Raw genomic sequence first — 27,030 nt, forward strand, 5'->3', positions numbered from 1 at the left:
ACCATGAGACTGACTGTCCAAGGGCCTTCATCAGATGTAACACAATGCCTACTACTCACCCACAGACCAAGGCCTAAACCGAACCAGGGCTCCAGAGGTCACGGATCCCTTTCCTTTTCAGTGGTAGCCGTACACCCCGGGCCTCTGATTGATTACAGGAGGACAGTGGGTACGCCTGGAGCCTTCTGGGCCCGCCAGAATCCATTCTCTACTTCTGAGCCAAGACAGACCAGACCAAAGCCGTTTCAATAGTCGGGACAAGGTGGAATCAGTCAAAAACACATGCATATGGCAATCCATAACCTGCCTGCTTGTTTTTTCACAACAGAGTCTAAAAACCAATTGAGATCATTTATTACTCTTAAAGCTATCTCCTTTCCCTTGTCACTTTAATTCCTCTCCCTGGGCGCTCTGAAAGTTTTGGTATCTACTGACCTGATCCCAAACCCTCTCACAAATAAACTGCAAGCACATGATGGCAGACTATTGGAAGTAAAAGAATTTGGCATATTTCTGTAGTCCCACTAACAATGCAGCAACAAGTTCAATACCTTCTATAAGGTCTTCGATTGCTTTCCTCACTCCCCTGTCAAAGGCTCGAGCGTCAGCAGGGCTTTGGAAAGTCAGTCCAAACTTCCTATTATCGACCTTCCAGTGATGAAACGTTGGATTGGCTTTGGTGTAGACCAAGTCCTTCCTTACATAGCATTCCAATACCACCTGAAGGATGGAAACACACAGGCCAGTTACTTGTGGAATAGCCATGATGATGTCTGGTTACAGAAGTCTAATTAGGAACCATCACTGGTGGCAACTAATGAAAACCCTCCATCCCGTGCCTGCACACATCTGTGAGTCTCTCTATCTCAGAAGAAGCCTCTGCTTGCCTGTGGAGGGCTGGTCCCTTGGTGTTGGGGATCGCCACTGTCCTGGCTGTAACTCCATCACCATGCTCCTCTGCTTCCCATTTACTCCCCTTCCACCTGCCCCTGACTGTGGGGCACTAAGCTGATGCCCAGGTCGTGGGTCTTGCACTGTTCAGGTTTCCTGCTTCTATGTCGGGGCCTTGGTATTAATGGCTCTGAGTCTTCCCTCCCTGTCCAAATGGGTGACTCCCTGTGACCCCAAATTCAACAAGTTGAAAAATTAACTAGTTTGCTTTGAAATTTCTGCCACTAGTCTCCTCTCCCAACTTCTCCCTATCTGGCAATGCCCCCCCTTCTTTGCTCATTCTGGCTCAAGATTCCTGTGGTCACCTTTGCCGCCTCTGCTTTCTCTATCCCCTGGATTACCAATCACCAAGCCCATTCCATTTTTCCTTCCGTATTTCTTATATCAACCCCATTTCAGTTGCTGCCACCCTTAACTTTACATTAGGATTACTATTACAACCTCCAAGTTTCTAGCAATTTAGTCTCAGAACTGGCTTTTACTGAGCTATAACTTTGAGTAGATTGATGTTTTCATTTCTAAGATGGAAATAACACCAGTGTTACCAATGAGATCATGAACATGCTCTGAAAACACTAAGTAAATGAGAAACTTCACAGGGTCACACTCATTGTCCAGTGTATTTCCACCATCAGGCTTTTTTTTTTTTTGAGACAGAGTCTCACTTTGTTGCCCCGGCTAGAGTGAGTGCCATGGCGTCAGCCTAGCTCACAGCAACCTCAAACTCCTGGGCCCAAGCGATCCTACTGCCTCAGCCTCCCGAGTAGCCGGGACTACAGGCATGTGCCACCATGCCCGGCTAATTTTTTCTATATATATTTTTAGTTGTCCAGATAATTTATTTCTATTTTTAGTAGAGACGGGGTCTCGCTCAGGCCGGTCTCGAACTCCTGACCTCGAGCGATCCAGCCGCCTCGGCCTCCCAGAGGGCTAGGATTACAGGCGTGAGCCACCGCGCCCAGCCCACCATCAGGTTTTACTCCTGTATTTACTCCAGTTCTCTCTCTTGTCACCTTCACAATTCAGTACCTGATTTCACGGTATACTCTAATGCTTTCATGTGTATTGGTCTTGCTCCCCAGCTAAACTACAAATGGTCAAGATGTATTATAAAATAACTCCCTGTGTCTAGCACAGTGCTGTTGTTGATAAAGACACCAAAGGTTATTTAATATTACAGAATAAAAGAAGCACTGCAATCACATGAATGTAAACTTCATTCTTTATTCATTAAAAAAACGCAAACTGTTTACAATATTTATTCCTATAGCTTCATTATAAACACCATAATGATTCTGCTAAGTATTAATAGCCTTGATCTTGTTCTGGCAAAGCTCTGCAATTAACACAATGTGATCTTATTAATTTAGACTAAGTGAAGGTCAAGAGTAAATGCCTGCCTCAATTACTAAAATTTAAATTAGAGAATATCTTTAAATGAGTACAGATTTCAAGACTACATCAAAGCAAAAAGGAATTAAATGCTCCCTAATAAATGCTCCCTAACTTAAATAGATGAGAATAATACTCAAATTCATATACCAAATAGCAGTCCCAAGCAGTTAACTTTATTACATTGTATTGAAATAGGACAGCAGTTCCCTCACACAATTCTATTTATGATTAAATTCCTTATTATGGCCATTTTCCCCTAAGAATAGTGCAATGATTAAATGTCAGCCCAGCCCCATTCCAAACTGGGGAAATCCAAATAACCAAGGATTTAACTAACAAATGTTATCTATTTTAGAATTTAATAGTCTCAATATAAAGTCTCAAAATAAACTTTTTGTAAAAACAAAGACTCCAAGTTTCTCCGTACTTTCAGGGTGAAAAAAATTAAGTCTTTGGTTGACATTTTCCAATTTTAAAATTATTCCAAAGATATATTATAGTTTCTTAGAAAAATGTAAGTAAAATAAATGAAGCCATCATTTTAAGTGAGAAGGGGAATGAGATACCATCTCTTTATGTCCTCTGAAGCAAAATAACATCTTTATGTATATAAGTTTAACAACAAAAATGAAGAAGTTTAGATGCTTTAATCTTCATAACAGATATAAACCCTCTGGTGAAGTTTTGGCACACACACCATTAAGCATTAACTTAAAACGTGAGAAAGGCTTTTTAAAATACCTTTTTAAATAAGATGCATGAGAAGAAAACAAGTGATTATATTCTTTGCAGGCTTTAAAAAAATCTACACGAGAAATACATACTGTAAAAGATTTAAGTAATTTAGATGAACATATGAAGGCTGCATCCTTACTTATCTCTCCCTCCCATCCTCAACACCTCTCTATTTCCAGAGAGGTGGGCATCTAGGTAATTTGTAATTGATCACTTTTACAGACAATGATGTAATTTATATCCTTATATATTACAAGTAAAAATTAGAATTTTGGACAGCTTCCCAATACTTGCAGACTTTTTAATGAGTCAGTGGCAACAAGAAATGTGAATTTTTGATATTATAGAATAAAAACGTGTCAACATTTGGAAGATCTGCTTAACTCAGTAAACCATTATTTTCCTGATGACCAATGCATGATGTTATGAAATCAGGTGTGAGTAGAAAAGATCCAGGGTGCAAGATAAACCGGTGGATTTTAATGTGACAGAGAATGAAAAGTTCATTGAGATGGTTTCAGATTCCACATTTAAGACATTACTATGGGTAGAGTTTTAGTGTAGTATCAAAGAAGAATATATGTAATTGTCTGAAAAGGCTATTAAAATATTTCTCCCTTTCCAACTACATATCTGTGTGAAGCTGGGTTTTCTTCATACAAATCAACCAAAAGTAACATATTACAACAGACCAAAAGCAGGAGTATATATCATTATAGAATTCAGCTATTTTATATTAAGCCAGATATTAAAGATATTTCCAAAAACATAAATAAAACAATGCCACTGTTCTCATGAATTACTTTTGTTCCAGAGAACAGTTACATGGTTATTTGTCATAAAATGTCATTATAGTAACAATATTGTTTAAGAGTTTTTTTAAAATTTCAGTTTTAATTTCTAATTTGGTAAATATTAACAGCTATAACTCACCAAAACCAAAGCTCTTTGGGGTTCTCAATAAATTTTTAGAGTGTAAAAGAATCCTGAGATCAAAAAAGTTTAAGAACTGTTGATGTCCATAAATCTTTGCGTATAAGTCTTTTTCTATAGGATAGTGTTCTAGATGCAAACTGCTATGTAAAAAGATATGCACATTTAAATTTAAAATTCTTGGCCAGGCGAGGTGGCTCACCCCTGTAATCCTAGCACTCTGGGAGGCTGAGGCAGGAGGATTGCTTGAGGCCAGGAGTTTCAGACTAGCCTTGGCAAGAGCGAGACCCTGTCTCTACCAAAAATAGAAAAAAAGCCAGGCATAGTGGCATGTGCCTATAGTCCCAGCTACTCAGGAGGCTGAGGCAGGAGGATCCCTTGAGCCCAGGAGTTTGAAGTTACATGAGCAATGATAATGACACTGTACTCTAACTAGGGCAAAGAGTGAGAGTCTATCTCAAAAAATAAAAAAATTAAATTAAATTAAAATCCTGCCAAATTGCCTTTCAAAGAGCTTTGCCAGCTCAAATTCCCACCAAATGTTACGCGAGAATGTTCCCTGACCTACACATGGGCAATGACTGGTATGATCAACCTTTTAGATTATGTGATTAAACTTCACAAGGTGGTTTCTCATAGGATTTAAGGAGTAAACTTCTGCAATCCATCTAAAGTAAGATGCAACTCAGAAAATTTTAATTTACATATAATTTCTTAGGCTTGTTGTCAACTTACCAAAACATTACCTGAATGACTATTTGTGAATGGGTGTCTGGAACAGAAACTTTTCCAACAGAAAGAAACACTGGCAGTTCAGTTCACAGGCCTCAATAATATGTAGTTAAAAACAAACAAACAAACAAACCCCCCTAATAACATGCTAGGTTCTAGAACTCTACTGCACCAGAAAAACTACTGGCAACACTATTTTTATCAGAAAGAGCATTTCATGCTCTGGTTGGAATACTGGGAACTTGATACCACTCATCCAATGTACCCTTAAAATGATTTCCATCCTCTCCTTGCCATCCCACCTTTGTGGGGGTTCCCTCAACAACCCACCCTCTCCAGTGGGCATAAGCACTGCATTACAGAAGCTTGAGAGGCCAAAGGAAGAGTCACTGTATCTGCGTGCATGTGTGTGTCGTGGCGATGGGGCAGGAGGAGGGGTTACACATCACTGAGTGTAGGAACCCAGAATCCCCCACAGAATGTGAAACAGGCAAGGTGAAGGATGGAAAGATGGAGAAGTAGAGCTGGGAGTATGGGTGTGTGATTTAAGTACTAGCAAATATAAAAGCCCAGAAGTGGGGAGTCACAGAATGTAAAAGGGATGGAAAGAGGGACGGGGAGATGAAGAAACATGATGGAGGAGGGGATGAGTTACACTGTTAGGGTTGTATTGTCCTTTACAATGGCAACAACAGAAGCAGGTTCCCAATTCCATGGGAGTGGACCGAGTACGGGGACTGCCCTATTAGTAGGAAGAGTTAGTATGAAGAGACTAGGCTTTGGCTTCCCAAAGAAATGGGCTCTAATGCAGGCTCTGCCAATGACTGCATGCCCCAGACTGAGGAAGTGGACAATTTCTTGGAGCACTGAGTTTCCCCACTAGAATATGGAGATAATAGTATCTTACTCCTTTCAGAATGTTGCAGGAATTTAACTGAGGTTATTTATGTAAAGGGCCTCAAACAAAATGGTAAAAGTTTATAATTATTATGCAAGTCACTGGTAATACACAGTGTTTATAAAACTAAGGGGCTGGATGAGACAACCTAAAGGGCCATTTTAGGTTGAAATACTCTATGACAAACCATAGAAATACCATGGAAAAAAATAGCTCTAAAATATATATAACCCTTCTGATAAAATAATTTTCTAACATAGCACAACGATAAAAAGGCAGAAAAAGTAAAAAAAAATTCTATCAAAATTTTGTAGGAAAAGAACACCAACTAAAATAAAAAGGTAAGCAACAGATTATAAAAATATATTTGCAGCAAATATGGCAGATGAAGATTAGTATCTTTATTACACAAGATGGCATACATATTAACAACAAAAATAAGACCCCAGTATGTAAATATATGAAGGACATTAACAGTTACAACTGTTTAACAAACAGAAAAACATTTTATCTCATGATACCACTATTATTCTATCAAATTGGTAAAGATTTAAAATGTGTGACCCTCAATGTGTTAAAGAAAATTCTCATGCTTGTAGCAGCCCCTTGGACATGTATCAAAAGTCACGAAAATGAAACCCCCAATTATTCCAAAAAAATAATAAATGTGAAAAACGCACATAGGTGTCTATTCATAACACTGCGGGTGTGGGGAGGAGGAAAAAACCTTAATATTTGATACTAAGAAGATAGCCAAACAATGAAACATCAAACTGATATCAGCAACATAGAAAATTTCTTATGAGAATGTTAGGGCAAAACAAATGAGATACAAAACTGTTTACGAACTGATTATAGCTATGTAAAAATAAAAATATGGCTGGGTGCGGTGCGTGAGCCTGTAATCCCAGCTACTTGGGAGGCTGAGGAGGGAGGATCACTTGAGTCCAGGAGTTTGCAGCCAGCCTGGGCAATATTGTAAGATTCCAACTCCTAAAAAAAAAAAAAAAAAAAAAAAAAAAAAAGGTACAAGGGGGGGAAAAACCTACATTAAAGGGCTAAAGGTGATTGTGTATGTGCGATTCTGATTCATTTCTGGAGTCAAGAGTAATAGAGTATCAAGGGCCAGGCACAGTGGCTCACGCCTGTAATCCTAGCACTCTGGGAGGCCAAGGCGGGAGGATCGCTCGAGGTCAGGAGTTCGAGGCCAGCTTGAGCAAGAGCGAGACCCTGTCTCTACTAAAAATAGAAAGAAATGATTTGGACCGCTAAAAAATATATATATATATAAATTAGCCAGGCGTGGTGGCGCATGCCTGTAGTCCCAGCTACTTGGGAGGCTGAGGCAGAAGGATTGCTTGAGCCCAGGAGTTTGAGGTTGCTGTGAGCTAGGCTGACGCCATGGCACTCTAGCCCGGGCAACAGAGTGAGGCTCTGTCTCAAAAAAGAAAAGAGTATCAAATACTAGTTCCAGGCCCCCAAAAATAGGTCACACCAAGAACAAGGAATCTTTCTGAATTTTAATTACTTCAATACAATTATACAGGCTGCTGTAAGGATACAATGATACATACAACCGAACCGAAGGGCTGGCATTGTACTTAGCACATGATAAATGCTAGATAAATGATGGTCATTTTCCTTTTTATTGGTAATATGGTTAAATTGCCTTTATTGGAAAAATGTTATAAACAAGAATGTTTTAATTATTTGACTATTATGCAGGGAATTTACTGAATAGATACTTCTTAAAATTTGCTATATTTCCTCTTTAAATAAATGTTTTTCTGTTTGTTAAACAGTTGTAACTGTTAATGTCCTTCATATATTTACATACTGGGGTCTTATTTTTGTTGTTAATATGTATGCCATCTTGTGTAATAAAGATACTAATCTTCATCTGCCATATTTGCTGCAAATATATTTTTATAATCTGTTGCTTACCTTTTTATTTTAGTTGGTGTTCTTTTCCTACAAAATTTTGATAGAATTTTTTTTTACTTTTTCTGCCTTTTTATTTAAATTCATTTTCAGAAATGAATCAAGTCTGAAAACAGCATTTCTGTTAATCCATATATAGCATTTACAAATTGCTCTGTCTTATCTATTTTGTAACTTTTTAAACTATAAGAAGTGATTGCAAAAGAAGATTAAATTTGTACACTTAACACATAAAATTCAACAGATGCCGCTGTAAAGGGTCTCAAATGTAACACTGACATATTCTTATAGTATCTTTGCATTTTCTCTGTGAGATCCTGTACAATCCTGCACATTCTGAATCATCTGTTGGCTCTGGAGTATACACTCCATGATCAAACACAGAAGTAGTGATCTTCTGTGTTTAGGGCCATTAACTTAAAATAGATTTGGACATTCAACTTTCCTTCCTATCATATAGATTCCTTCATAACACAGTACTGGACATTCAAATTCCTTCATAAGACCACATTTTGGACTAAAGATTATTCTCCAACGTATTTATGTATAAGCATGTATGATTATAGAAGTGTGATATCACTACTTTTTGTTACTTTCTTTTTCCAAACATGTTCATTAGCTTATGAAATAAAAGTTATGGTATCTTTTTTTTAGACAAACATTTACTTAGAAGTAGCCAAATGTCAGGTGACATCCTGCCTTTGCATTTTTACCTTCCACCATCCAAACCTCAATGACATGCACAGCTCAGTACCATTGTGATTCATAATAATAGAAGACACACTTTTGTTTTGACTACCTTGTTACAATGACAGAAAGACATCTTAATTAATCAAAGACGCAAACAAGACAGCCAAATATACCACTAAGCATCTAAGTTATACCGTGTGTGGTCAAAAGAGACCTTGCTGGAAAGGGAGGGTCATGTTTTGCAATTTGGCACCAGCTCCACAGTTCTAACTTTTGAAGCTTTTGCAAGAGTTTGAAGTCAGAGAAGGAAGAAAAAAATACCTATGGAAAGAGGGCTATGATTTAATGTAAAGAAATCAGTTGTGCTAATTTAACCCATGTGTTGTATGTCTGCCATTACCAGTTTGTCTTTCTGTCGTTCGCCATGGATGAGAAAGCCGCTTCGTCCATTGCCTTCGGGGTGCATGACCTTACAGACCCCCACGCGACTGATCCCGCCTCCTTCCTGTGGGAACCATCCCCCGCTGGAGTCATCTCTGGTCATAACCACAGCCTTGACACGCACAATATAGCTGTCACTAAAACGACAACAACAAGAAGAATGGGGCATGACAATGGTCTGGTAGCTGCAGAACATGTTTCACAACCCAAGCTAACCACCAGCCAACACTTTTGTGGACTCATCAAAAGAAAATCTATGCCTGGCAGCAAACTTAAAAGGTAGCCCATCAACTTTTAGGGAAAAAGCAAGACACTTAAATTCAATATAAAAGTACATTTTAAAAAAGATATCTAGTAAAAAAAAAATACTTGTGAGTCTTTGAAGATGTATGCAGGTATAATATTCCCTAGTTTCAGGGTATAAGTATTACTAATAAAACAAATAAGCTGATCTCTGCAATTACAGTCTCTATTCTATAGGTTGGAAAGATACAAACCTATTAATTTAAAATGGTATTATGGTTTTAACCCTTTAAACTTAGTTGACAATGAATGACCAAGTCTTAACAATTTATAAAGCCAATATTCTTATTTAGCACAAAATAGTATTATCAACTCCAAATCACAAATTCACCATGAAATCATTTATATAGGTGGGAAAATTTTCAATTCAAATAACCCTTTACATATTTGTAGCTTTCTGTTTATGATTTTATTTTTTTCCAGTCTAAAACTTCACTTTCGCAATAAATTCTTTTGCACATTTGTCAAAAATCCTCTTTTTCCTCCAGAGACCAACTCTAGCTTCTTTTCATTCTTCATAACTTTTGGGGGAAATAATATTTGATTTTCCGCAAGGCCATTACATTCTCACTTGCTGTTTTTTTTCTTTGGAAAGAATTCATTTTTTACTCATTCAAACATATATTCACATCTCATATATGCCAGGCGCTGTGCCAGATTCTAGGGAAGCAAAAACGCAGAGTAACATAGAATCCTTCAGGGCAGACTGTCCCCAGTGCTCAGAGCCTGGCCACCAAGATCTGCCAGAGACCATGGAGACAGTCCCTCTGTCCCACATCCCTGCTCACCTCACTCACACACAAAGGCAAAGCCACTGGACTTTCCACGACCCCAACAGCTCACCCTCTAGTGTGACCCAGTGCCCCTTCCCTGCTGTCCTCCCCAAGGTCCACCATTCCCCTTACTTCCTCGTCCTCTCCTCTGACCATTCCTTTCTTTTTTTTTATTGAGGCAAATATAAACAACATAAAATTTACCATCTTAACCATTTTTAAGTGTATAAGTTCAGTGGTGCTATTAATAACTGCACCCACATTGTTGTGCAACCATTACCCCCATCCACCTGCAGAAATTTTTCATCATCCCAAACAGAAACTCTGTACCCACTGAACACTAACTCCCATTCCCTGCTCTCCCCACCATTCTACTTTCTGTCCCTGTGACTTCGACTACTCTAGCTACCTCATATATGCTCATTTCACCTTCCTAACCTAAAAGGAAATGTGCTTTCGGCCGAGCCTCCGTGGCCTTCCTCAGGAGGCTGCTTTCTCTCTCCCACATCTCTGCCTGCTGGGCCTAGAATGGGCCTAGACGTGGGCAGGGGCCTCACCACGGCTGCAGCCTATCCACCCTCCCTCTTGTTCCAGTTCCTCTAAGCTCATGTACCTGTCCCTGCCCCTCACAACCTTTCTTCAATCTCTACAGACCTCTGGGTCACCCCCCTCATTTCTTGAAGACCTTAGGACTCAGGTTCACTGTCCCTCCATCTCTCCACCATGATCCCTGCCATGATGCTTGATAATTTTGTTATTGACTCTGAAGATCATTCCAATTCCTCGGCCTCTCAGTTTCTGGGACTCTTCCCCTCCAATGCCCTTGTCTTACATACCTAACCATAGCCATTCAGGCCCAGGTCAACCCTTGACTTTGTCATTACCAATATCTGCACCACCTCAATTTTATTTTATTTTTATTTTTTTAGAGATAGGGTCTTACCCTGTCACCCAGGCTGGAGTGGAGTGGAGCTTACTGTAACCTCAAACTCCTGAGCTCAAGTGACCCTCCCGAGTAGCTAAGACTATAGGTGCACGCTACCACACCCAGCTGATTTTTTAATTTTTTGTAGAGACAGTGACTCACTATGTTGTCCAGGCTGGTCTTGAACTCCTAGGCTCAAGCAATCCTCCTGCCCTGGCCTCCCCAAAGTGCTGGGACTACAGGCAGGAGCTCCACCTGAATTTTAAGCATCCTGCTCTCCAACCACCATCTCCTGATTTTGCAGCTCCCTCCCTCCAGACTCCAATAATTCTTCACCTCACTGGGACCAAAATCTATTGGTTCTGATCACTTTAACTCTCTTCCCGAGACCCCCTCATGTCCTCGCTTGATTCTCTACCCAACCTAAGTTCCACAGTCTATCACAATCTCTCTGCACACAATCTTAACGCTTTTGCCCTCTCTTTCCTCACTGTCATTGCCTGGCACATCCCCAAACCAGTTAAATCCTACATCTACCTACTCCATGCTCCCACCCAGGCCGCTGAACATGGAGAGAGGGAAAAACTCCACTCTACTATGTTTAGAGGCCTTATTTTAAAGTCATAAACACTAACCTCGTGGGTCCTTAAGTGTCACCTGGCATCCTGCTACATATCCCTGATCTGTCCCCACAAAGACTATTTTTCACACAGACTCCTATGCCCCTGCTCTCAGATGGTGGATGGGCTTACTTTAACGTCACTGAGAAAGTAGACACAATCAGAAGAGACCTTGCACCTGTGCCTACCACCATCCCGACTACTTTGTACCGGTACTCTCTCTGCCTTTCCTCCTGTAACTGTGGCTAACCCATCCATGATCCAAGCTGGGGCCTACTCCTCCACTTAAATTCCTTCTGTATGCTAACAGTGCCCACACTGACATTTCCAACCAGATGTCTTCCCCAGCTCCAGACCAGTAAGACCAGGGACCTATGTGATTTCTCTGCTTCAGCAGCTAATGGGCATCTCAAGCAACATGTTTCAGATTGAATTCTTGATTCCAACACCTGCTCATCCTTCTGATTCTCTTTAAAATACATTCAGAATCTACTTTTTACCACCTCCATCAACACTGACCTGACCTAGCTGCCATCACCTTCCACTGAGATTACTGCAACAGCCTCCCAACTGGCATCCTTACTTCCACATTGGCCCAACTTTCCCGGAAAACAGAACCGTAAGCCAGATCACCACACTCAAATACTCCAGTAGTATCCTGTATTACTCTGAGTAAAAGCCAAAATCCAACCTTACCCTACTACTTTCCTTCTTGCTCATTCTACTTTAGTGTCACGACTCCTTGATGGTCCCGTGCATTAAGCACACCTACTGCAGGGCCTTTGCACTTGCTATCTCTTTAAAACCCCACTCCCCACCCTTTTCCCCACATGCCAAATGGGCTCATTCTTTTATTTCATTCAGGTCTCTGCCCAAGGTTATTTCATCATATTAACAGACAACTTCCCTGTCCACTCTATGTAAAGCCACCCCTCTTAAATCTTCTCACCCTGTTTTGTCTTTTTACATGCTAGTAAATCAATGCTTGCCCTATGACACATCTGTTTACCTACTAGGATATAAATTTCACAAGAGCAGGGACTTTGCCCTTTTTGTTCACTGTTACACCCCTAGAGCCTAGAATGGTGTCTTATATGTAACAGGTTGTAGAATGAATGGATTAAATACACAATGTAAACAGGTTTTTGAAAATATATTTGCAGCCAACAGATTCCTTGTAAAAATATAAAGTGTTCAATAATCATTTGCTTATGAACCACAATACCATAATTGGAATAACAGTAAAGATTCCCTTCCCATTAATAGGAAAACTGAATAAAAATCACAGGTTCCATATATATATATAAGTACATACAAAAATCACAGGATGTACATGCACATATATCATTAATCCACTCATTTCATATACATGCATATTCCTTTAGATCCTAGAGATTAAGAACATTTTATAACATTCATTTAGATTAACTGCATACAATTTTAGAGACTAGCCATCATTTTTCTTTGCTACACCTTGTTTACGTCAGAAAAACTAAGGGGCCCCAGGATTTGTAATTCTCCGGTATGCAACACAGCTTTCTCAGATCTTCTGTGAGTGTCCTGTGGGCTGTCTCAACAGGAAATGGCCAAGGTGAAGAACTGAAACCCTACACACCTCCTGTTAAAAATGCTTTTATTTTTTTGTGTGGCAGCTGTGTGCTATTCTCCCTTTCTGAGGGGATTAAATAAACATGAAAAAGGAAAGTCTGCATTACTTATGTTAGTGCCATAAACTTACTTCCCAAACAAGCACTCACTTATCAGAGATTTTAAACAATATCCTACCCTCTTGCTCTCAGACCACAAGGGCTATCAGTTAACTCTGGCCTTTGCTAGCCCTCTGTGGCATCCTTTCTCCTGCCTCAGTTCCTCCCACCAAGTGCCTTCCTGAGGGCTGACTTCTCTGTGTGGGGTGGGGGCTCCAGGGGCAGAAGCCCCCTTTGTCTCCTCGGCAACAACCCGAGGGCCAGCATTAACTGAGGCATCCGGCTATTTAAAACAAAGCGGGGATAAAGTGTTGCACTAGAAGTTGCGGAGGATGTCTGGATAATCCAGCTGCATGGCCGCCTGCCAAATGCTTCCTATCTGTGGTGTATTTACGTTCCTCAGGCACTTCACCCCACCCAGAACAGAAATGACAATGAACTCTACTACCAAAAAGGTATAAAGGGGGAAAACTCCCTTTCCACCTTTCCTCTCCCTCTTTCTGGAAAGAATTAAACAACATCTGTTTAAAACAGATGCAGGGTTTGGGGTGGGGGCAGGTAATGGAGCAGGAAGGGCAAGGGGAGATTTTTTTTTTTTTAATTTGCACAAGGAAAATGCTGTTGGATGCCTTAGAAAAAATTTCAAAACATGCTATCTTTGTCAAAAATAACAAAAAATTTTTTTAAAAGCTTCTGAAACTGACAACTGCTGTACTGGTGAGGACCTGGTAAAGCTCGAGAGGTGGGTCCAAACACCAACTGAATGGAGCCTTGGTGTTTGAACTTGAGCAGAACTGCCCCAAACAATGTCATTACAAATGGTGTTTGACAACTACCACTCAAACAATACCATATTCTTTAGGTGTGTTAAACGTAAAATCGGCTGAACTTGGGGTCTTCCATTTAAATGTGGTTTAAGGAAAAAGCTTCGTATTCATATCATGTGGACTTATTTGTAAAAACAGGACTTACTGGATCACTCATATGTAAACGAGGCAGGAGACATCCCATCCAGTATAGGAAGGGAAAGAAAGTAAAAATTTCAAAACTGGATTAGCACCCCAAATCAAAGTTTTAGATCTCAGGCCTTTACGTTCTAAGTTTTCTCCAGATTCAAAGCAGGCCCTGTGTGTGTTTACAGAAGTAAACCAAATGATAGCAGGAAACCGTGCCAAGGAAGCCCTGCATCCTGTACAGAAAGTACGCTTCAGGGCCAGACAGGCCAGAAAGGCCTGACCTTCTCAGTAGCTGAAGAAACCTCTCTCTGAGCTGCATTTTCCACCTTTCCAAAATGAATACAGGCTCTACCCTGCTGATTAAAAGCAGTGATACAGGTCAAGTGTCAGATCCAGAGAAGTCTGACTGATAAGTTGTGGCCAGCATTATTTTTGCAGAAAATAATTACAAAACAGGTCCTTTAAACAGCAGCCTCCAAAGTTGCTGAGGAGTGGGTTTCCAGACTGCCTGCCCTCCTCAGCTGTCAGACAGGAAGGGGCAGGGAAGCTGTCAGGCCCTCAGCAGTAGGAGAAAATCTGAAATGACCTCTAGCAATAATAAATGCAAGTCAGGCTTATGAAGGCCAGGTGTGTCCACTGCAGGCACACCTGCAGAGGAAAGTAATGCTGTCTGGGACCTGGCCCTCTGCTACCAACCCCCACCGCTGCAGGATGGAGACTGAGACTTTTATATCCCCCATAAATACTTCCCATGGCCAGCCCTTATCTGATTACACGGCTCCTTTATCTCTCCATTATGCTTAACATTAGATGCACTTCCTCCCAGCCTCCTTTCCACTCTCCTCCACTTCACCAGACCTTGAGAGGGATTAACCAAGATCCCAGCCTCTCCAGCCCAACTCCCAGACGCCAGCTGAGCCAAATATAACACCAACTTCTCCCGGGAGCCAGGCACACTCACTTTATTTTAATCACATCCCCCGCCCCCAGTCTTCCTCATGCTTATAGATTTATAAAGGCTCTTTGATTTCATCGAATTACATGTTTAAAATGTATGTGTGTATACAATATGTATGTCTAGTGATCTTTTTAAAAAGAATTGACAAAAGGTTTCAGTATAGAATCAAATGTGTTAAGAAGCCAAAGGTATTGGTCATATTCTATTAGTTAAATTGGGTAGTGGTTTTGTGGGTGTTCGTTTTAAGTATCAATTACTTAAGAATTTTTTAACAGTGGATTGCTCTGGTTTTAGAAGTTTATATATTCTGAAGTTTATGGGCAAGGAAAGTTATACATAATGCAGTTTTATGCTCAGTGGTAGCATGATTTTCTGCTCTGTACAAGCCACTCAAGGTAGAACACTTGCTTTGCATGCCTAATGTCACAGGAAATAAGGCCTCTATAGTCACTACCAAAATATGCACCATTTGTATGCTTAGGTTAGGCCATTATAGAAAAGTGTTCAGAAAAGTCCACCAATGCCCATGGTAGAAAGACTTGATAGCAAAGATCTGGCAGTGGCTAATTGTGGCAAAGGCACCAGCTCTCCTCTCAAACACTGATAAGCGGCATTGTGAAGGAAAGAAGAAATTTTCTGAACATTAAACATTTACTTCAAAAAGAGAACTGGCTTGCACGACATCAGAGTTAGGGAAGGTGAAAAGTGGGCTAAGATCAGAGAGTAGAAGGTCACAGAGAGGAGCAGCCTCACAGTTATTTAACATCAGTAAAATCAGCTACAAAATACATGCAATGGACAGTCATCTTCAAAACCGCCCTACCTCAGTGTCTGCTAAAAAAAGAAGCCATGTACTTGAACAGGTACTGACACCTAAATCTGAACGCACAGTGCCAAAGTACCATGCTAATGACCAGATTTACCAAGAGGAGAAAACAGGCTCTTCAGCCTAATCTTGTGTCCCTGCTGTTCTGAAATACCTCAGCTAATCTTGCCCATGCAAGTAACCTCCTCCCCACCAGAGGATTACAACACAGCTTTGATATGTTTTATCTTCATTATCAATTTAGGCATTTTTTAATGGTATAGAATTGAGTTTTTAGGAATGGAACCCCAATATAGAACATGGTACCCAAAAGTTGTGTTGGGGGGGAGGTAGTCCTTGCCTGACAATGAGTGGGGATGTAACCTTCATCCAGGAACAAATTAGGCTGAAAGCCAGGGGTCCTGATTCTGTTGTGGGAGCCCCAGAAAGTGTGTGAATACGTTTTCCTCCTTCACTCTGTGTTAAGCTTGGAATCTGTGAGTAAAGCCAGTAGAAAATGTTTTAGAGGAATCCCCACTGTAGCCTTGCACCACAAGCCAGTAAGTTCTGCTGTCCTGCAAGGTCACTAGTGCCCTCTGTGTCCTAGTTCTACCCTCTCCTGGAGGAGGAGGTAAGAGGCATGTCCATCCTCATCCTCGCATGCCTCGGATAAGCCTGGCATCTTTGTTGTTCATGCTACCTAGCTACCCTGAAGCATGTAAATAAACGTACTCGCCCACACATCATTTTCCAGTGCACATATTAAAAGGGGCCGTTTCCTCTATTATGAAAGACACTGGTAGCACAACTAATATTTGAAGTATAAATGATTATTAAACTTAATAATTTATAAATCATTCTTCAGAACAAATCCTAGCAAGTCAAAGTTTATTAGACATGGCCCTCTAGTATTTTTACTTCCCTACTGAAATTTTAATATAAAAATAGTCCTTTTTTAATAAGCTGAGAACTCCTATTTTTATAAGCTAGCAATTCTGATTTAAAATATATGCCCATACCTTGTTTAACATATGCTGCTGATTTAGCAAGCTATGTGCCTCTATAATATGTTTTTTAAAAATCTCAATTCACTGTAAATGTACACATTTCCCAATCTCTGAGTGCTACCTTACACCTTCAGGCCACCAGAGCCAGAGCAGAAGGTACACCCACATTCTGGCACATTCTCTCGCAAAGGGGAGGCCACAGCACCTGTGCTGCAGGCGCCCTTGGGAGTGGAATGCATGCTCTGCCTGGCTGTCCCAAGCCAGGGCTACCAGGCAGTGTGCCGTTCACGTCTGGCCTCTCCCTCTTTCTTTGCTGCTGTGTCCTGTGACCCATAATGGCCAAGAAAAGGAAATGAAGCAAAGACACAAAGGAACAAAGATCGGGGCTGGAAGTTAAACACGCAAGCTTTACAGAGGCTTAAGAGGCCTTTGAGGAAATAGTTGGGGAAATACCAGCAGGCAATTAGAGATCCTCTGACATCCCTGCAGCCTGGGAGCGCTGACAGACAGTTCTAGTGGGCCTGGAAAACTCACGTGGGCAGATGCAAGTTGGAGCTTCTGGTGCCACCACAGCCGAGAGAGCCCCAATTCTGGCGGCAAATCTGCATGGACTGTGAACTGAAGGTGGGGTGATGCCCATGGCATGGCAATGCCCACACATGCTGGAAGTTACCTCATAAAATGCTGGTTTTGTGGTTTCCTTTGCAGCAAGGTTTACAAAGTTGTATTACACTCACTCCACTGTACTACTGTTTTTGAAACACAATTTTTAATTTCACCTCTAAGCATTTATCTCCTGCAATTTGAACAAACATAAATCCTGCACAGGAAAACAGTGATTCAGGTGGATTCTACTGATATTCCTCTCATTTTTTTGGATAAAAGTCTTAATAAAAACCTTTTAATTTTACTTAAATATATCAAACTGTCTGAAGGACAGAGCTATAGTTTAAAAAAACAAACCAACAAACCTTTCCAACAACATTTAAATTCAGCACTTAAATCCAGAAACCACAAGAATACTAAATGTATCCATGATGACTGATCACTTATAATTGGGGCACAATAAAGATACAGGCATCAGGGCTGTTCTGCTCACGCGCGCAACCTAAAACCATAACACAGGACAGTTTTAAACATGGGCAATGAAGTGTTTGCTGATGTAAACCTTAGTTTCAGCACCTGAAAAGGCAATTTTAGAAGTTGTATCTAAGGTAGATTTTTAAAAAAATGGTTCTCTGGTAACTCTCCCTGTGTCAGCATAGCTTTCCTGAGCAAGTACGTCTTGAGGTGAGTGATGCACCCAGCCAAGGACAGCTGGGCTGAGCACAAGCCTGGAGAGATGGCAGGAGAGGCATGGTAGTCTGCTGATTACAATCGGTGAAGGTAGCAACTTTTTCTTGAAATTCAAAAACTCTTTGCTGTAATCCTTACTAATAGCAGAAATCCTAATTTTCCAACCCTGGGGGACCAGGGAGCTAGAGACTCCTAGGCATGTTTCCTGGCCAACCAGCTAGGACCTGTGTATCAGTCAAGCATCTGTACAGCAGGTAAATGACCTTAATAGAAGGATCTGGAATGCATTTAAAATTATTTCTGAGTTTTAAAACACTGAGTCTAAGAAATTAAACTCATACTACCCTCCAACAACTCCTTAGATTTGAAAGTAAATATAATACAATTTTAAAACATAAAATATTTATAATTCCACTAAATTCAAAAAAGTTAAAAAAAATTTTTTTAAGATTTTTTTTTTAACCTAGCATCAAATGATTCTCTGCACTGTCCCAGGTGAGAATTATATGAGCACAAGGTGGATAATTCAGATTTAGGCTCTTCCTTCCAAGGCAAATCCCCTATACCAGACGAAGCTTCCAAACTTAACTGGCCATGTCCCCTGTCTGCCTCCCTTCCTCTCTACTGAACCAGTCACATCCAGGAATCCTATCTGCCGTAGATTGTTACTAAAGTAACAAGATAAATATAGATATGTATATGTGTGTTTGATTGTACTCTTAAATCTATTAAAAGCATTTTCCACAACTTCTCTAAATATTAACAAGAATATTTTAAGGTTAAATCATTTTAGGAAATTATGAGAAGATTTTATCGTAATAGTTCATTAACATTCAAGGCATCTACTGGAGACAGTTCTGAGTTTTTGTCAAAAACCACCAAAATGTAAGCAACTTTGACATGAGTAAACTACTTAAAAAAAAAAAAAAGTTAGTTATTTTACTCAAACCAAAAAAGAATGAATCCACTCCTTACAGACTGAAACGGTCTGTCCTAAAGGGCTGAGTTTCAGGGTGATTACACAGTGTGAAGCAGGGACAAGGCAGTCCTGGGAGGTGAGAGGCCAAAGTCTGAATCTAGGTTTATGATTTTGCTTTTATTGTCTGTCTACTTTACTGAGCCTGAAGTTCAGGGGAGTTCATAATTAATCAAGATCAAAGGATTAGAAACTTAAAACAGACAAAATAACCCACCCCTGAAGAAACCTTTCTTCTTCTACTTTTTACTCTGAAAGCAATGATTTTCTTTGCCTTTTTCTGTTTTACACACCCTTCCAAAAACAGTACTTAGGATCCACATTTAGACCCCAAAGGCCAGCTAATGGAAATGTCAGATTACTAAACAAAATTAACTCTCACCACATTAAAGTGTACATGTAATAGAAAAATTGGTACTTCAAAACACAAGTGGCAAAGGGAGTTGTTTAAAGTTAATAATCTCCAATTCAGGGCTTTAAACTGCAGCCCTTGAACTTCTATGCCTGACTTTTTCAGAATATTTTTGCTTTCTTTCTCATTATTGGAGAAAACAAAGGAAGAGAGTACTTAATAATCCACATGCTGAAATGTTTAGGGAGAAATACACTGGTATCTGCACCTTACTCTGAATGCATTAAAAAAAACGTGGACTCTTAGACAGAGATGGATGGATATACAGATATATAGGTGTGTGATAAAGCGTAATAGCAAAACGCTAGCTGCAGGTGGTGGGCATGTGGGTGCTGACTCTATATTTCTTTCTACTTTTCTAAATATTTGAAAACTTTCCTAAGGAGAAAGAGTGAGAGAATCTATAGTGCTATATTTTAAACTGAGATCAATACCAAATCTACAAGATGCTGACAATAGTATTCAAAAGTCTGGTTACTTCTCTTCCTTTGATTCAGGTCATAGTTTCCATTTTTTACCTGTTATGTGCCCCATGAAAGCAAACCATGATCAAAAGGTCAGGAAATTACTTTATCACACTATGTTAATACCAAATTCTAAACCTACAAAATCTTTTACAAGCCAGCACTTAATAAGACCTGTTTTCAAACAAAAGGAGGTGATAATTTACCCCTGGGGAGGAAGGAAAGTCATGCTAGCAGAAGCTGACAGGGTTTTTAAGAGCCTCACTGTTGATACTCCCAACAGACCCACTGGACTTGGGTGCTCTTTCAGGTGGCAAGAATTACTGATTTATTTAGTTCCTTTTTTCCTGGGATTCTGCCATCTCCCTTCTTAGAGACAGAAAGCTAACACACAAAGAAATAAATAACACACACTCAAGGCATTTACTCCCCCTGAAAAATGCTGGACTGCTTCTTTGTTTCCTAAACGGAGAGTGGAATAGAGGTGTGCCTGAAGGTACAGTTTAGGTCTTCAAGTTAGTTAACACCTTTTAAGCTAGAAAGAATCGTGGAAACCACCTACCCTAGACCTCTCAGACAGGGAACTCGTTCAAGGTCCCTGACATTAGGGACAGGTAAAGGACTAAGATCCAGTCTCTGTAACTACCCCCTACCCACACTACTTTTTTTTTAAAGGGGCCTGTGTTGTGGCAAAAGTCCCCATATCTAAGCTAGGTGCTTTGAATGATACAAGACAAGTTATTCTTATTGGTCTCTTAAAATTTACTGACTGTAAAAGGAATTATAAGGAGAAATGAAGAGGTATTACTGATAGCAAAGCTATGTGAAAAAATGACAGAGCTGAGGAGTGGGGCAGGGAAGTCCTACTCATCTTGGCAAAGTTTCACACCAACAGAGCCAACCTCTTTTTGGACATGTCAGTATACCTAGTGCTGGAAGTCAGGGGACCTAACCTCCATCACATAGCTCCTTCTCACAACAGGGCACGACACCACATACTCTACGACTGAGTGTCTCATATGTAAGGTGAGGGGCAGGGACCAAATGAGTTTTGAGGTCCATTTTCAACATTGGTCCTGTTGTAAACTCTGTGTTTTAAAAAATGGCCTTAAAGTCCTTTAGCTGTGGGAGAGGCCTTAGCAAACCTACGCCACTAAAATATCCTACAAAAGCAGATCAGAAAACTTTCAGCAGGAAAATGTAACCGAAAACATCTTTTGAAAGAACAAAACTTGAGACCACAAAGACCTGAAACCACGTCAAACCAACAGATATGTTCTCTCAGTGCAAGTGTTATTACGCAATTACAAAGTTCCCAGGAGTGAAACTGGTTTATCAAAGTATTTTGAAAAGCAGGCAAATGATGAAAATTGAGTTTTAATAAGTTTAATGAGATCCTTTGCAAAAAGAAAAAAAAATAGGTACAACCTAATCATCTAGTTGACTTTATGCATCCACAGATGTGAGATTCTCTTTAGCCCCATGGAAGAAAAACCCTGTAACATATTAATGAAACAAATGCAAGCAAAAAAAAGAGAAGAGAGATCTGCCCCTTTCCTTCCAAATAGTTCATTCTATCTGCCTTATGAGTGGATTCAAGACAAACTCCCCAGTCCCAATTTTCACTACATTCACAGAAAAAAGGAGAAAATGCTAGGAAAAGGTAACGTAGGCACTGCTTAACTTAAAAATGGGGAGAGACATTTTTATAGATCTATGATAAAGCAACTCAATGCACTTCAAGTTGCATGGTAGGTACAGGCTGTTTCATGTGACAAATAAGTCCTGGTTCAAAAGTTTTCTTGTAAATCAGTAGTTTGAAATTGGAATGTATTTTCCCTACAGAAAAACATAAAATGGTGAGCAGTGGGGTTCCCAATCCAGCCCATGAAAGCCTAATCAGTTCGTGAAATACTGTTATATTCTCAGTGTTTCCACTGCCCACTGACAGTTTCCTCCCCACTGCCAGCCGCAGCCAGCCAGTTCCACTCAGCTCTTCTGGGTTTTGGCCAAGAGCTTTCCTATCTGGGTGTGAGGTGGGGGAGAGAAGGTAAGCAAGGAAGAATTCTTAAACTCCTGATTTAGCTTGATTTTGCAGGTCCCTGGAATTTGGCACTACTGGATCCTGAATGGCTCTAAAAAGAGCCAACCTGCTAATAAGGTTGAGAAATTTTTACATCGCAACAAGCAAACAGACGAACAAAAAGCAAGGACCTAAATACCCAAACTCAAAATGACTTGTTTAAATTGCAAAGGTATCAATGGTATCAAATATTAATGCTGTGGTTTACAAATCCTAGCGAAGTGTTCCTGGGGAGACTGTTTCTTTTTAGGGTCATGTTGGTGAGCATAAGGCAAGTGTGAGGCTCACAGGGTAACCACGCATGATGCAGTGGATTCCTGACTAGATGACTAAACAGAGGGACAGGATTTGTTCTACAGTGGCAGTTTCCTTCTGAGTTATAACAAAACAGAGCCATCCACTCAGTAGACGTACTTCCCTTAAGTTACTTTCCTGCCATAAAAGAACTGGGTGGTAAGAATAATGTATGGACAACTAGCTACCAAGCTTGCTCACAGTTTTAACATGTTAAATATTTTTTCACTTATAAGGCAGTATTCTAGTTTCAAGTACTTGATTCAAAAAGAACCTCCAGGAAACATTAGAGCTAAGTCCTCCCAAAGTCCACCAGCTTGTGCAAGCACTAGTAGGCTTTTATTTCAAGACTCATTTCAAGCTTCACAGATATTAATCATTGAGATGGGTGGCTAAGCCGCTGAAGTTGGGCTTTCCTGGCCATTACCAACACATTAGTAGCAGGGAAGCCAACGAAGCTTTAAGTCATACACATTCCGTGGTGGCTAAAGATCACTGCCTGAGACAGGACAACCAGGTGGTTGTTGCCAACTTCTTCCACCAGAGAGCTTTACTGATAGGTGACAGTATGCCTGGTCAACCAGATGCCATTACACTACCCTAAAGCCACGCTGTTATAAACCCATCACTGCAGGCTGCCATTCAGTATTGAAAGAAAGAATAAAAGGGCCCCCAGCTTAATGTTGGTAAGAGGAACAAGTCTCAGCTCATCTCATTCACTGGTGTGCTTCAGCCACCTCTCAAGACTAAGCTCACATAGCTTTGGTCCTCTACAGAAGTCACAAATCCCTGAAGGCACCACACATATGCCATCCCAACCAAAAATTGCTAAGTACTCTGTAATTTCCTACAGGGAGCAACTGAGTATATGGAAGCTCTTGTGTAAACTGAAAAAGCTAGATAAGCCTAAGGTGATATGACATGATGATTTTTCACACGATTTCACACGTAATTATTCTTGTAAGTTTGCATGTAGAGAATGAACCTTAACCCTTACTGAAAGGCAACTCCTATCTCAAAAAACAATTTCACACCCATGTTCAGTGCAGTATTATTCACAATGGCCAAGAGGTGGGGACAACCTAACTGCCCATCAAGGGATGAATGGATAAACGAAACGTGGTACATACACACAATTAAATTATTCAGACTTAAAAATGAAATCTTGTCATATGCTATAACATAGATGAATCCTGTGGATATTGTGTTAAGTGAAATAAGTCAGTCACAAAAAGACAAATACTGCATGACTCATTTCACTTGTATGAGGCATCTAAATGTGACCAGTCAAAGTCATAGAAACAGATAGTAGAATGGTTGCCAGGGGCTTGGCGGGGACGGGGCGGGGGGAGTGGTGAAGTGGTGAGTTATTTAAATGTTATAGAGTTTCTATTTTGCAAGATGAAAAAATTCTAGAGATCTGTTACACAACAAGGTACATATAGTTAACACTACTGTACCCTTAAAAATGGTTAAGATAACAAATTTTGCTTTTTATCACAAGAAAAAAAGACAATCTGAAAAACAAAGAGGGGCCACTTGAAATAGGTATACTAAAGGACCCCAAATTTAGAAATTTTGGGTTTAGCTAAGGAATATTTCTGCAGTCCGTAAGAAGGAAACAGTACCACTAAAAAAATTTAACTTTCCTCTAATTATAAAAGTAACATATGTCCCCATTGTGCAAAGTATATATATATATATCACAACTACCCTTTAATCTAAGAAACAGTCTTCTTCTGAGGAACAATTAACAAATTTGCAAGATGATCTCAAGGGAACTAAAAAGGAAAATCTTGTGCTTCAAATATAAATGTAAATGTTGCCTTTGCTTTGTTCCTTGGGGTACAAGGCAAATAACATATGAAAAACACAAACATTTCCTTTGATATTAGTTTTACTGAGATAAAAATGGCTTTTCTTACAAACTCATTTCAAAGAACAAAAGAAAGTTAAACAGAATAGATCTTTTCCTAATTGTTAGCTCTAACAAATTCCCCTAATCTGTAGACAATTATATTCTAATAGAATGCTTACCATGTTTACAACACAAGTGACAGAATCCCCCAAAATATTTTTTTGATTAGTCCCTTTTTATTTCTTCTACTCTAACCTCAATTTTAAAGATTAAACACACACACACACACACACACACACACACACAATCACAATGATTTTCTAACAGTTCCATTTCTTCCGAATAGGGGTTACTGATGTTTTTTTAATATTACTCAAAGCAGAAAAAAAGGGGCTGTTTTATTTTTCTTTGGAACAAATTCCTGCCAGATTTTGCACATTGCAGTTCTTTGGTGATGTGATGAGAACACATGCCCACCCACAGACACTAATTTTGCTCTTCACCCTTCCCAAGCAGCCTTTATGACACATGCTGTCTATGCTCCATTTAATGGAATTCAAGAGGCCCAAACAGCGGAGCCCCGTGGGGCCATAGCAACAGCAGGCAGCCCATCTCCTCCACTGGATGGGTACAAGGAACATGTGTTTAAAACAAAACCACAAAAAAGCCAAACCTAGCTTGGACATCTCCACTCAGAAAAATCTTTACAAGTGAATGAATTAACACTGAAGACATATCTGGAAAGAGACAGTATCTTGTTGCGATTCCTTGCACTCAGAACTCTATGAAGATGATGCAGCTAACTCCCTCAGCTGTTGTCACAATGTGCAGCAAAGAAGGTATCACTCTCATCTGAAGCCAAAAGCTCTTTCTAAGAGGGCTGAAGTGCCAGCCTGGTTCTGAAGCATTTGCTTTCTCTGTGGTGATCATTAGTCACGAAGGAACGTTGCTGGTTAAGAATCCAACTGGGAATGCATATGGCTTCCCTGACTATCCCACATATATCTCAAGGAAATCTAGGCACAGTTGGCACAGTTTGCTGTTGGCAAACTTACACCTGGAAGGATGCTCAGGACTAATAAAAGTTCACGTTGGTTTGATTAGAGGGTGGTCATTCATCCCATTTATGTTTTCTTAAGAGTGAGGTTTATGTCCTTAGAAGGTTGTTCCATGCTTATTGCTGCTTTTCTGAGCTACACAGGAAAGTTGCTATTTCTAGATAATGATACAAGTTTTACCTACAAGTGTTTTCAGGCCCACCCACCAGAATGACCATAAACTCCAGATGTGGGGAGGACAATGACACAGCAGACAGCAGACAATGGACAACAGGCAATGGGCCGGCCAAGCCTCCTGCCGGGGGCGATCGCTATGGCCACACACCCATAAATCACACAATCATGCAGCAAGAACAGACTGCAGACTTAATAAACAGGTCTCTCCAAATACAGATAAGTATTTTTTAATGTTGGTAGATGATCTACAGTGATTTTATATAAACCTGTTTTTATGAAACATTTACTGAATTCATAATAGCTTTCAGTCTTTAGAATACAATTTTAATAGATGCTAAAAAGGGGAATGGTCTTCAAACCAGTAAAGATTGGGAAAAATGGTGTGGTCCACTAAAATATCTTGGACACTCTAACCTTTTAGGATTCAAATGCTCTCCCTGCCTGCCACTCTCCCCAAGAAACACAGCCCTCCCCCCCAAAAAAAATCTTTTGTCCAAGGTTATGTCACTCTACTTGGCTCAGAAAACATGGCCACCAAAATAATCAAATGGATTTTTGAGTAGAACAGTTCTTTCTTGATTTCCATCCAACGAGAGTTAGGTTCTGAAGAACCAAAAAAGAATAGCTTAAAGTTGCTTATACACATAGCAATTAGTGGCTCTGAATTATAGACTCCTGTAAATCTATGAATAAAAGAAAAGCCAGGGAGGAACCTATCGCCAATAATGATAAATCCCCACTAGAGCGGGAATACAAGGACAGGGCTGGGCCCAGATGGAAAGCATTTTTTAATTTAACACTGCCCAGCACATTGCTCTGAACATAGGCAGTGTCGCACTCAATATCTATTGATTGCTTCCAGGTTGAATGATATGAGACCTTTGGTACTGGCTGTGGCTCTGTATTCCTTTTCCCTCAAAAGGGAAAGAAGGAATCTAAAAACTATGTGGTCACTCTGGTCTGATGGCTCATAGTGCTTAACGGCAAAGGGGCCCCTGAGGAGGGGCAGCCACAACCCTGCGAGTGATTACTATTGCCCAATCTCAATGGTCAATGTGCTCTGTGTGTAATGCAACCAAAGCTAAAAGAAATCTATGCTGTTCTGGAAAGAATCTGGACAGGACCTGAGCTAGTCTCAACAGTACAAATCACAGGAAGACAAGACATTTTCACAGAAACCACCAATAAATCAAGAACTTTAAATGTTTGTATAGCCCTGCCTATAATAATTTTCTGTAGGCCTCAAGAAAAAAAAAATGATATAATGGAACCTAATGTTTTAGTGAAACCAGAGAAAATTAGGTATTCTGCCTTTAATTCGTTCACATTATTTTTCTGATAACTTCTGACAAAGCGAACCCTAAGTTGAGTGTGGTATTCACCAAGACTGCAAGAGAGAACCCCATTTACTATAAGAATGCAAAAGATGGGCTTTAGTTCAAGCTAACATCTTTAAAGTAGCTTTTCTTCCACAACTTGGATTGAAAAAGGGTCCTCACTCTGAATCTGAAGTATTTTTTAATAACAGCAAATGCTATTATTAAATATGCACTATATATGCATGTATACACATACACATATAAAAATAAGCACTACAGATGTGGGCAGGAAAATTCTTAGCAAAACCCCCACATATTTCAAAT

General features: G+C 40.0%; 1 protein-coding gene across 1 annotated transcript in view; it reads right to left on the reverse strand.

The window, feature by feature from the left end:
* Positions 1-27,030, reverse strand: part of SPRED2 (sprouty related EVH1 domain containing 2) — a 109,376-nt gene that overhangs the window by 24,212 nt on the left and 58,134 nt on the right. Inside the window, exons 2-3 of the mRNA XM_045549743.1 lie at positions 8,676-8,853; positions 552-720 (exon numbers count right to left, since the gene is read on the reverse strand). Of these exons, the coding sequence (XP_045405699.1) occupies positions 552-720; positions 8,676-8,853 (347 nt within the window). The remainder of the gene's footprint in view (positions 1-551; positions 721-8,675; positions 8,854-27,030) is intronic.

The sequence above is a fragment of the Lemur catta genome, chromosome 4 (assembly GCF_020740605.2).
Source record: "Lemur catta isolate mLemCat1 chromosome 4, mLemCat1.pri, whole genome shotgun sequence".
In the NCBI taxonomy this organism is placed as follows: domain Eukaryota; kingdom Metazoa; phylum Chordata; class Mammalia; order Primates; family Lemuridae; genus Lemur; species Lemur catta.